The 12,391-nt window shown below is 35.8% G+C and overlaps 1 protein-coding gene across 12 annotated transcripts; it reads left to right on the top strand.

Moving 5' to 3' along the window:
• Nucleotides 1-404: 404 nt before the first annotated feature.
• On the top strand, nucleotides 405-11,841 carry meta1 (Ci-META1). 12 transcript variants are annotated; one of them, XM_026834911.1, is made up of 25 exons: nucleotides 405-568; nucleotides 952-1,071; nucleotides 1,285-1,575; nucleotides 1,929-2,048; nucleotides 2,448-2,567; nucleotides 2,902-3,030; nucleotides 3,498-3,623; nucleotides 4,002-4,130; nucleotides 4,524-4,640; nucleotides 4,985-5,101; nucleotides 5,439-5,561; nucleotides 5,990-6,118; nucleotides 6,494-6,610; nucleotides 6,965-7,081; nucleotides 7,431-7,553; nucleotides 7,758-7,877; nucleotides 8,134-8,253; nucleotides 8,559-8,681; nucleotides 9,021-9,140; nucleotides 9,419-9,538; nucleotides 9,794-9,916; nucleotides 10,201-10,329; nucleotides 10,531-10,716; nucleotides 11,102-11,227; nucleotides 11,752-11,841. In XM_026834911.1, the coding sequence occupies exons 1-25, from the start codon at nucleotides 499-501 to the stop codon at nucleotides 11,754-11,756; spliced, it is 3,120 nt and encodes a 1,039-aa protein (XP_026690712.1). In that variant the 5' UTR covers nucleotides 405-498; the 3' UTR covers nucleotides 11,757-11,841.
• Nucleotides 11,842-12,391: the final 550 nt, after the last annotated feature.

Consider the following 12,391-nt stretch of genomic DNA (forward strand, 5'->3'; position numbering starts at 1 on the left):
CGTATTAAACAAAGAACATTCAAAGAAATATAAAACCGTATCCTCACGACTCCATTATAACGTTGTTAACTAGTATCCCGTTTTCCCCAACCCTACTATGTCAGCACTTCAATTAGAAATGTTGTTACTGTGTGACATAATAATAAAGTTTAAGAAGGGAAGAAAAAGAAAATCTGCAGAAATTGTTTCTGCATAAGTTTACAAAATTAAAACGAAAATCGGGCTTCGTTTGAATGGTTTTACTGTGAAGTGGCCGTTTTCTTATTCATTGCACTTTTACGCTCAATATTGTAGATTTCTGACGAAGCCATTAAGTATGTAAAGATCACGTTCCAGTAATCATGCAGAATTAAACTTAAATCGGCCGTTCAATTAAACGAGAAATTAGTTCGCCCGCCGGGGATCATACGAAGAAAGCATGGCGATGCCGGGTATATAACGACTGACTAAGCGCTTATAGGTACAGTATCTTCTGTATTACAACAGAGATTCATCATTATGAAGACTTCAATTGTGCTCGCTGGCCTCGCCGTTTTCTTTGTTGCGGTTGAAGCATCTTTATCAATTCGTAAGTATATATGAATAAAAAATAAATTGGATTGTTAAAAAAGTTAGGATATTAGTTTTGCATATATGATCGTTTTAACAAATAACGACGGTTTATGGGAGTCGTAAGAAAACGATTTTATAATTCTTCGAATGTTTTTGTTTACTAGGCCTATACCAAATGGGACGATATAATAGTAATGGAACCGTGTTCCATCTTATACACAAACTTCCCATACTCACTTGCCAGGCATATTTATACGTGTATTTTCGCTTTTTTGGTAGCCGACGTTTTGACGTCCTGTTCAGGATCGTCTTTATTAGGGCGAAATGACGCTTGATACAAAACAACCAATGCTGAAACACTGTATATTGTTTGTAAGTTTAACTTTGATTTCTTTTCAGCACCTTTTTCTCCTTGTCACCCCAACCCCTGCGGTGCCTACGCCACTTGCAGAGTCAAATCTTGGTTCCGCCATGAATGTACTTGTAACAGCGGCTACGTCGGTGACGGCCAAGTCTGTGGTAAGTTGCTTTAAGTTTCAGATTTTTTAATGCAAAAAATTCTTAGTTTTCGTATTGCAAAAAATTCCCAAGTTTCGTAATGCAATAGTAATTTGATCTCCGCTATCGTTTTTAAAGTAAAAAATAAAACTTAGGTTATGTTATATTTTCCCAAGTCCCCAACAGCACCTTACCCTCATGAAATATCACTTAAATGTTTTGTTTTTTTCACAGTTCGCCCCCCCACCTGCAGACGTGGTTACCAATGGACCCAATTTTACAACCGAGATCGACCAAGCGGTCACTGCGATTGTGAAAATTTCTCCCTCTTGAAAGCCCAATACCCAGAAATTTGCGATAACCGTCATAGCGTAGATGTTGTAGACGCTACAACCGGTCTCGATTATCGTGTATACGGACAAGTAGTCAACATCAACACTCCAGCGGAAAAGGGCTTCTCCTGCTTCAACGCAGCCCAACCAAACAATCAGAGATGCCGAAACTACAAGATCAGATTCTGTTGTCGTAAGTATCTGTCAAGAAATTTTAACTCAAAGCTATATGTGAGTGTTACAATGGCCTAATCAATACATTGAATTCATTGAGTATAGGCGATATGGTGTTACTTAAACCTTACGTGTTTATTCAGTTGATATAAAACAGCAACACGCACTGTAGCGGTACTACCTTACCGCACAGTATTTCTTTACTCCATGCGTATAGATATACATGAAGTTAAACTTCTTAGAAGAGTACAAATAAAAGAACACATTTAATACAAAAACTATTCTTTATCTCCCCAACGCAAATTAAAAGTTTGCATAAAAATTGTTTTTGGTAAACTCAATTTTTTTTATTTAAGTATTTTATTTTTGCAGCAAATGATCCTTGCAACCCTAGCCCATGCGGAGCTTATGCAACTTGCAGCAATGTTCACTACAGACCTGTCTGCACTTGCAATGCAGGTTACACTGGAAACCCACAAACTGGGTGCACTGGTAAGAACGAACTTATAAGTTTCCGTCTTAGGAATGCGTGTAACTTAATTTTTCAGCATGGCTGGGCAATGACAGTCGTTATAACACGGATGTTTTGTTTCACATACCTCGTGCCAGCTTATAAGTTACCACGTATGTAGCCTATTTATCTTCCATCGGCGCGGCAACGAAATTCATGGATGTACTGATCCATATACGCATGCTGCCAGCTTATTAGTTACCACATATGTAATTTTTTTAACTGCAAGTGGCGGAGCAGCAACAGTCGTTATAACATAGGTATTTTTTGCGCCTGCTTACAGGCTACTACAACAAATTAGACAAGCCATTAGTGACCTCAGGGTTTGAGCTATATTGTGTGTTACTTTTATTCCTTTTGTTTATTTAAATATTTTACAGCTATCGATCCTTGCAACCCTAGCCCATGCGGAGCTCATGCAACTTGTAGCAGCGTTCACTACAGACCTGTCTGTACTTGCGAAGCTGGTTACACTGGAAACCCACAAACTGGGTGCACTGGTAAGAACAAATTTCCGTATTTTTATCGAATAATGTAACATGCTTTATACGCGTGGTTAGATTACGAGCTCCCACGTATGTAACTTTGTGGATGGTTGTATTTTTTGTGGCTGACAATTTAGACCCCTGTGTTCATTTAAATCTGTTTGGAATTAAACACTGCCTTTTTTAGATTGCAAATGTTGTATCTCTTTTACACCACCTAGCGTATAAATTCAAAATATTTTAAACATGGCTTGATCAGGTATTCCCCTTTTGAAAAAAAAATATATATATATGGCAATCGCTCGCTTAGTTTAATTTATGCATCTGAACCATGTTTTAACGCTCACAGACGTAAACGAATGTTTGAGACCAAACGTATGTGGTTCTGCTAGCAACAACAAGCGATGTGTGAATACAGCTGGAAGCTTCAGATGTGTCTGCAAGAACGGATACAGGGCACAAGGAAGCAGATGCGTTGGTAAGAATGTTATGTATATAGATATAGTATTTATTGTCTGTGCTAGTAAATAATCCTAACCCTAGCCCCTGCCCCATTACCACCGACCCCTAAGTACCAACCTCTAACACTTTTCTTCCAGCCTAATCTGTTACGAACTTGGGAATTTATTTTATGCCCCATTGTTAGTTATGTATACTTGGCTAAGTAAAAATCGCCAAGTATTTCAAGAGATATACTTTATTACTGGTTGTTTTATTTATATATTTGGCACTAGTAAAGAATCCTCTGGTACGTTTCAGATTAGGCTGGTAGAAAGTGTTAGAGGTCGGTAGTTAGGGGTTAGTGATATCATGGGTTAGTACTTATATATAGCTATTAGCAAATAACGTAGGGAAATTCTTCACTAGCACCCCGGACTTAAATATTCCTATTTCCTAATCTAACTAAAACTTTATTAACATATATTAATGTATAATAAATAACAGATATAAACGAATGCTTGAGACCAAACATCTGCGGTATCAACAGCAACAAACGATGTGTTAATAGACCAGGAGGTTACAGGTGTGTCTGCAAGCCTGGATACAGAGCACAAGGAAGCAGATGCGTTGGTACATACACAGTATTTATTGCCGATTTGATATAATATAACTTTCACTAAATTCACTTAATTCTAAAAAAGTTTGGATTTTATTAGAAAGATGTTTAATAAACAGTATTTTTGCTAAACTTAGTGACGTTAGATACACTAAACTGGTTAATAGTCAATATTACAGTTGTTTAAAATTTATTGGCCAATTTTAGAATTATAAAATTATTAATTATTCACCCACAAATAGAGTAAAAGACCAACTCATAAAAACAACTTTGGGAGTCGTAAGAATACGGTTATATAAATCTAAAATTATTCTTTGTTTACTTCCAAATGGGACAATAAGATAAAATGAAAACATGCACCATCTTACCCCAACCTACTATATATTTAACAGACATTAATGAATGTTTGAGACCAAACGTATGTGGTCCTGCTAGCCACAACAAGCGATGTGTGAATACACCGGGAAGCTTCAGATGTGTCTGCAGGAACGGGTACAGAGCACAAGGAAGCAGATGCGTTGGTAGGCCTTGGATTTTTATTGAGTGTTGGGGTAATGGAGCAATTCTTGTCCATATTCCAGATCCTTGACAAGCACCTCACCCATATAAAATATAAGACTTAGATATTCCTGAGTGAATGAATGTAACTTGGTTATCCTTGCGTGGCTGGAAAACAACAGTTGTTATATTATGAGTGTTCTGTTTCATACACCTCGTGCCCGCTTACCAGTTACCACAAATGTAACTTAGTGGGTGTTTAGACACCCCATTAGTGACCACTGGGTTGGCGTTAAGTGTCTGTTGGGCTAATGGGCCATATTTGGCATAAATCCCAAATCCTCGGTAAGGACTTTGCCCATATAGAAGGAAGATTATTTATTAGCACAAAGATTTTACGCACAATTTTTGTGCAGATATCAATGAATGCAGAAGCTCCCCTTGTGGTAATAATGCACGATGCATCAACACCCCAGGAAGCTTCACATGCAGATGCAACACTGGTTACACTGGAAACGGTCGTATTTGCCGAGGTAACATTAATTCCATGACAAATTAAATTGCAAACTATGTCATAATTTGTTTTATTTAAATAGGAGACTGACGATGCCATTTAGGTGAAATATATTTTCTCTCTTTTACTATACAATTTGATGGACTTGATTTTTGTCTGTTATGTATTTCTAAGCACCTGATCCTAACTGGTATCTTTACACAAGGTTTGACCTGCTAAATGAGCACCGGCTCAGGGTTAGATTCACAGAATTCATTACATTGTCTCTTAAATATTTCAATACTAAAAAATACTTGTTTACAGTTCCATCGGATTTTAAAAGTTTTTAAAAACTGTTCTAATGTAAAATAAAACTGGTTTTAGACATTAATGAATGTGAAGCCCACCCTAATCCATGTGGAGAAAATGCATTGTGTATTAACGGACTAGGCAGTTATCGTTGTATTTGTGCTCGAGGATTTTCAGGACCTCTTTGCACAGGTTAATTCTTTGTAAGCTTACGTTGCATCGCTTATGCTGAAATTGCATTGCATCGTTGTTGGTAAAAATTTGGTGCTTCGCTTTCCGCTCAAAATTAATGTGCACATGCTTAAATATAAAGTATGTATCTGTAACCAGCGCCGGACATTTAGTAATATAATATAAATAAAACATATTTTTTGGTCAAATTTTCAAAAAAAACACAAATTTTACTAAAAAAATATTTTGCCCTGCAAGACTTTCTGAAAACCCACCTTATGATGGTTGCATTACTACCACAGCCCATATGGGTAAAGTAAGGTTTCAATATATGCTAATTATCATTTTGTTCACACAGATGTTAATGAATGTGCAGCTATAAGACCCCCATGCAGTCCTAATGCTGACTGCACCAACACCCCAGGTAGTTTCACATGCCAATGCAAATCGGGCTACACTGGAAATGGTTTAGTTTGCCGGGGTAAGTTTCAACATTTAAACCTTTTAATAGATATACCACGCTAACCTTATGTATCAATTTTTTGGGGAAAAAATTGTAATGTTTTCTTGTATTACTTTGATACTTTTTTTTATTTGAAAATTTTACAACTATTTTGATAATTTGTTTGGTTTTTATTAGAAAGGTGTCTAATAAACAGTTTTTATTGCTAAACTTAGTTACTAGTTAAAGTTACAATTATTTAAAATTTATTGGCCAATTTTAGAATTATACAATTATTATTTATTCACCCACAAATAGAGTAAAAGACTAGCTCATAAAAACACTTTGGGAGTCGTAAGAATATGGTTATATAAATCTAAAATTATTCTTTGTTTACTTCCAAATGGGACAATAAGATAAAATGAAAACATGCACCATCTTACCCCAACCTACTATATATTTAACAGACATTAATGAATGTTTGAGACCAAACGTATGTGGTCCTGCTAGCCACAACAAGCGATGTGTGAATACAGCTGGAAGCTTCAGATGTGTCTGCAGGAACGGGTACAGAGCACAAGGAAGCAGATGCGTTGGTAGGCCTTGGATTTTACTGAGTGTTGGGTTTTGTTTCATACACATCGTGCACGCTTACCAGTTACCACAAAGCACAAATGCAATTTAGTGGGTGCTAAAACAACGCATAAGTGACTACTGGTGACTGGTGTATGAAATGGAGCAATTGCCATTAAGTGTCTGTTGGGCTATTGAGCCAACTCTGGCCTAAATTCCAAGTCTTCGATAAGGACTTACTCGGATAGAATACTTAAGTGTGTAAGTCTATTAAAAAGGCTGGTGGAAAGTGTTAGAGGTTGGTAGTTAGGGTTTATTAGTTCGGGTTTAGTGGCTAGCAGATAATGTAGGGAGAGAAATATTTATTGGCACCAAGATTTTACTTTATTTTTGTGCAGATATCAATGAATGCAGAAGCTCCCCTTGTGGTAATAATGCACGATGCATCAACACCCCAGGAAGCTTCACATGCAGATGCAACACTGGTTACACTGGAAATGGTCTTATTTGCCGAGGTAACATTAATTCCATGACAAATTAAATTGCAAACTTTCTCATAATTTAATTTTATTTAAATAGGAGACTGACGATGCCATCTAGGTGAAATATATTTTTTCTTTTTTTAAATTTTTACTATACAATTTGATGGACTTGATTTCTGTATGTTATGTATTTCTAAGCACCTGATCCTAACTGGTATCTTTACACAAGGTTTGACCTGCTAAATGAGCACCGGCTCAGGGTTAGATTCACAGAATTCATTACATTGTTTCTTAAATATTCCAATACTAAAAAATACTTGTTTACAGTTCCATCGGATTTTAAAAGTTTTTAAAAACTGTTCTAATGTAAAATAAAACTGGTTTTAGACATTAATGAATGTGAGGCCCACCCTAATCCATGTGGAGAAAATGCATTGTGTATTAACGGACTAGGCAGTTATCGTTGTATTTGTGCTCGAGGATTTTCAGGACCTCTTTGCACAGGTTAATTCTTTGTAAGCTTACGTTGCATCGCTTATGCTGAAATTGCATTGCATCGTAAAAATTTGGTGCTTCGCTTTCTGCTCAAAATTAATGCGCACATGCTTAAATATAAAGTATGGATCTGTAACCAGCACCGGACATTTAGTAATATAATATAAATAAAAACATATTTTTTGGCCAAATTTCACAACACATTTTACTAAAAAAATATTTTGCCCTGCAAGACTTTCTGAAAACCCACCTTATGTAAGTGTAAGAAAACCCACCTTATGATAGTTGCACTACTACCACAACCCATATGCGTAAAGTAAGGCATTAAGATATGCTAATTATCATTTTATTCACACAGATTTTAATGAATGTGCAGCTATAAGACCCCCATGCAGTCCTAATGCTGACTGCACCAACACCCCAGGTAGTTTCACATGCCAATGCAAACCGGGCTACACTGGAAATGGTTTAGTTTGCCGGGGTAAGTTTCAACATTTAAACCTTTTAATAGATATACCTTTTGTATACTTCTTTGGGAAAAAAAAAATCGTATTATTTTATTACATTTTTTTTAATTGATAATTTTACTATTATTTTGATCATTTTGTTTACTCTTTCAAATATTTTTGTATTATTTTGATAAATATTTTGTATTTTTTTTAAAAAAATTTGCATTTTTTAATAGATATTAATGAATGTTCGCGACCAAATGCCTGTCCCCACAACCAGCGATGCGTCAATACACCAGGAGGCTTCAACTGTGTGTGTGCAATTGGCTACAGAAAAGTCAGAGGCAATTGTGTTGGTGAGTTTTTGATTTTACCAAAAAGATTACATTATATATTTGCACAATTTTTTTGATTTTTGTTAATTGTAATAAAAAATTTTTTATGTGGATAGTTCGTGGTTATTGTGATAATTTTTGTGTTTTATTTGTGATAACGGGAAAATAACTGCATTTTTAAATATGTAAACATTTTTTAGCTTTAAATTTAAAGTGGTTTCTGTGTAATATGCAAGTTATAGGGTGCTGTTAGTAATGTTGAGTTTTATTATTTCAGACATCAATGAATGCCGTGCCTCAAGACGTCCATGTGACCTAAACGCTTCATGCCAAAACACCCCTGGAAGCTTCACATGCACCTGTAATACTGGTTACACTGGTAACGGTTTGACTTGTGGTAAGTGTGTATTAACACTCAATATGAATTTCTATTCTTTATCTATATATATATATGGGTGAGGTCTGTGAATTTAGGGCAGATTTGGCCCATTATCCAAAACCCTTGTGCGTCCGAAAATGATGAGCGTGCAATAGTGAAGTAAAATCCTTATCCAAGTTACGACTCCAGTGTCCGAGCCAAATCCCATTTTCTGCTAAAAAGTGTCTGTTTACAGCAAAAATAATAAGTTAAATAAGTTGGTTTCTGCTTCTAACTTTTTCAAAAAAGTGTCGGAAATTTATTTTTTTATTTTTTCATTTCAGCTGATATTAATGAATGCAACAACCCACGTGCTTGCCACCCTCAGGCCACTTGTGCCAACACACCAGGTAGCTACACCTGCAATTGCAATCGGGGCTATACTGGAAATGGAAGAGTATGTTTACGTAAGTAATTCTATTTTCTGTGGCTTTTAACGGCTCATTTGGTATGCAAAAAAATGTACTGCTTTTTAAAAATGAAAGTCAGAAATACTCTTAATATTTGTATACCAGATGAGCCACTAAAAGATTTATTATGTATGTTGTTTTCATATCTCTATGATATAAAACTTATTTCTGGTATGAAAACTAGGTCTATTTCAAACATTTCGTCTGCCATACGACGAAACTCCATTTGGGAATGTAACGCAACAATACAACGCAAACGAAAACTGCAAATTTTATTTTATACAACTTTTACTAAATTTTTTATTTTTAACCTTTATTAATATTTTAAATTTGCAGCTGTGAACCCATGCAGCCCAAGTCCATGCGGATCAAATGCAATTTGCCGAGCCGTGAATTATCGCCCAGTATGCACATGCAAACCTGGCTTCACTGGTAATCCGCTTGTTGGCTGCACAGGTAATGTTTAAATATTTGTTAATATATTCGTATAGATTTCTTTTATGTGTTAAATCACAAGGTGTATGAAACAGAACGACTGATGTTGCATCGCCAGATGGCGATAATTAAGTTACTTTTATTCATAACCCTAGATACGCAGTTTTCTTTCATAATACATTTCAGTTTTAACCTTTTACTAATAATACATTCATAATACACATTTCAGCTAATATTGATACAATGACTGCTTGCCCCCCGTGAAGATAAATAAGTTACAAATAGTTTGTTAATTTTAGCTATTAATCCATGCCGACCTAATCCATGTGGCGCAAATGCTGTTTGCCGAAGTGTGAATTACCGACCAGTATGTACCTGCAGACCTGGTTACACTGGCAACCCATTGACTGGCTGTGAAGGTGGGACTATAATTCACTTCATGTTATCAACAATTTCTTATTAATATTTTATTATGCCCAACAGTGCAGTCAGGTGGTTCAGGGGTCACAGCCCTCTTTTTAAAAAATAATATTTAAAAAAAAAAATTTAAAAGAAATTTGGGGGGAACTTTCTTATTTTATTTCTGTCTGTTCCACTGCCTATGCCTTTTTCCTCTAGTCTCGCTTGATAAATAAAAATTTTAGAAGATACTAAACTAATAAAATTATTTGTAGATATCAATGAATGCCATGCATCACAAAGCCCATGCCACAGTGCGGCTACTTGCACCAACACCATAGGAAGTTACACTTGTGATTGTAACACTGGTTATAGTGGAAATGGATTCAGATGCTTCAGTAAGTCAATTTATTTGTTAAACCGTTTTTGAGGATATACGGCAACCTCACTTTACTTATATATACAAGCACACTATATTTGTATTATTCTATTTGATGAAGACAACCAGAATCGGACTTCAAAACGTCAGTTACATATGTTGTATACTTGTGATTTGCCACTTCCGATAAGAATTTAATTGTTGTTTGGTGTTCTATTCAGGTGGTCTTGGTAGAGTAAAATAAAACTTATAGTTGTACATATGGTTTGGTAGTAAATATGTTTTTTATCCATGTTCTTGCAGACATCAACGAATGTGCTCGTCACCCTGCCCCCTGCCATAGCCACGCCATCTGCACAGACACAGCTGGAAGTTTCAACTGTAGATGTGAAGAGGGTTACAGTGGAGATGGATTTACCTGTGTCCGCGATCGTAAGTTTTTTAAATGAATTTATATATATAGTAGTAGTACTGTGAGGTAGGATGGGATACCGTTAGCACCTAAACCCCATGTTTCCTGATCGTGTTTTGAACAATTAACAACATTCTTTTAGGGTTTATTTATAAAAAAAAACATTTTTTTTCCAAAAAAAAAGACCTAAAATATTTTTTTAACATATTACTATATGCCAGGTGTAACATGCCCACAACCATCGCTTGCCCCTCCCCTTATTGTACTTTCTGCACAACGTGATTATTTCCCCGGCCATGTTTTGAGTATTGGCTGCCCACCAAACTACACTATTGTTCACCCGCCAAATAACCCATACCGATGTAATGCTGGGGGTAACTGGGTTGGCAGACTTCCAACTTGCCAGGGTAAAAAAATGCATCAATACTTTCTCAAGATTTCACTTTAAAGGGCCCATATATATACCTTTTTCATGTGTTTTTTTATTTTAAAACGCTTTCTGATTTTTACTCCAAAACGTTATGTCTTTTAAAAGGATCTAATGCTATGAAAATGTAACAGAAAAAAAACGTTAAACATTTAACAACGCTGTATGGGATTCGTGAGGGTAGGGTTTTATAATATTTTGAAAGTTTTTTATTTACTACCAAATGGAACGAGAAAATAAAATGAAATAGTGTCCCATCTTCCCCCACCCTACTATATATATATTTTACCTAAATGGTTTCTTCAATCTCTATTATTTATTACAGTTATTTCTCTTTTCAAAACTAATGTTGTACATTTCTACAGACACGCCCGCCCACCCATCTTGTCGTGGATATTGTAACCGCAATGTGCCTTCACATTACGACTGCGAGTGTAGATCAAGCTGTTACCGATACCACAACTGTTGCCATGACTACCGTGACATTTGCAGTAAGTTTCAAGTTTTATTATTTTGACCGAACTTTTTCAATATTTTCTATAATACATTGAAGCAAAAATAGAAAGCTACTACACAGAGTCTGGTTACTTCTGCTGCTAGGCATAATGTAATCTTTTAGCGGTGTAAAACGCAGTGTATTTCATCTGGTGTAAAATCTCAGCTGGTGTAAAACGCAGTGTATTTCATCTGGTGTAAAATCTCAGCTGGTGTAAAACGCAGTGTATTTCATCTGGTGTAAAATCTCAGCTGGTGTAAAACGCAGTGTATTTCATCTGGTGTAAAATCTCAGCTGGTGTAAAACGCAGTGTATTTCATCTGGTGTAAAATCTCAGCTGGTGTAAAACGCAGTGTATTTCATCTGGTGTAAAACGCAGTGTATTTTCGACGTTCTATCTTTATACACCTATATTGTATAAGCTAATAGAACTATAAGCATAGCTTGTAAAGGTGTGATAATACTGAATAGATGTATTGTACATTGTGTTTATTTTAATTGCTATTTTCTACTTTACAGCTTAAAGAGACACTACAGAATGGATTGGTGTTGTGATTCGTAGTTGTAGTGATTGTATTCCAAATAAAATATAACCATGCATACATAAAACTTGGTATTTGTGATTCTTATGCTGTGAGGTTTTGCTTAGATATCTTTATCAGTGAAAGTTATTTGGAATTCGAATTTGCTTCGGCATAAAACACGGATCAAAATAATTCGGCATAATATGTTTTATAACCGTTTTCGTTATGAAATATTACGGAAGGGGAGGCATACACAGTGGGGAACATGGGATACCTTTATCTCAATTTTTTAACCCCATTTGTTAGTAAACAAAGAACTTTCAAAGAATTATAAAACCGTATCATCACGACCCCTACTGACCGTTGTTAGTTATTTAAAACACGATCAGGATATTTAGATATTAATAAGTTGAGAGCCATGACAGAAAAAATGTCATCACAAAGTTACATACGTGGTTACTCCTGGCACGAGGTGCATGGAACAGGTCACCCATGTTATTACAACTGTCATTTTTCGCCCGCCACGCCAAGTTACAAGTTACTTGCTTGTGACAATCGCTCCAACCAACTAGTATACCGTTGTAGCTTTAGTTCTTGGTAAAATTCATGGTGTGCACTGAACCGTGTTAGGATTT

This window comes from Ciona intestinalis, chromosome 7, assembly GCF_000224145.3.
Source record: "Ciona intestinalis chromosome 7, KH, whole genome shotgun sequence".
NCBI classification, from domain to species: Eukaryota; Metazoa; Chordata; class Ascidiacea; order Phlebobranchia; family Cionidae; genus Ciona; species Ciona intestinalis.

What these genes read in the sequence shown, in the direction of transcription:
- meta1 (XM_026834911.1), top strand. Translation starts at nt 499, where the DNA reads ATGAAGACTTCAATTGTGCTCGCTGGCCTCGCCGTTTTCTTTGTTGCG. An exon ending in CAAGATCAGATTCTGTTGTC is followed by an intron (nt 1,576 to 1,928) that starts GTAAGTATCTGT and finishes TTATTTTTGCAG; the next exon opens with CAAATGATCCTTGCAACCCT. An exon ending in TTCAGGACCTCTTTGCACAG is followed by an intron (nt 5,102 to 5,438) that starts GTTAATTCTTTG and finishes TTGTTCACACAG; the next exon opens with ATGTTAATGAATGTGCAGCT.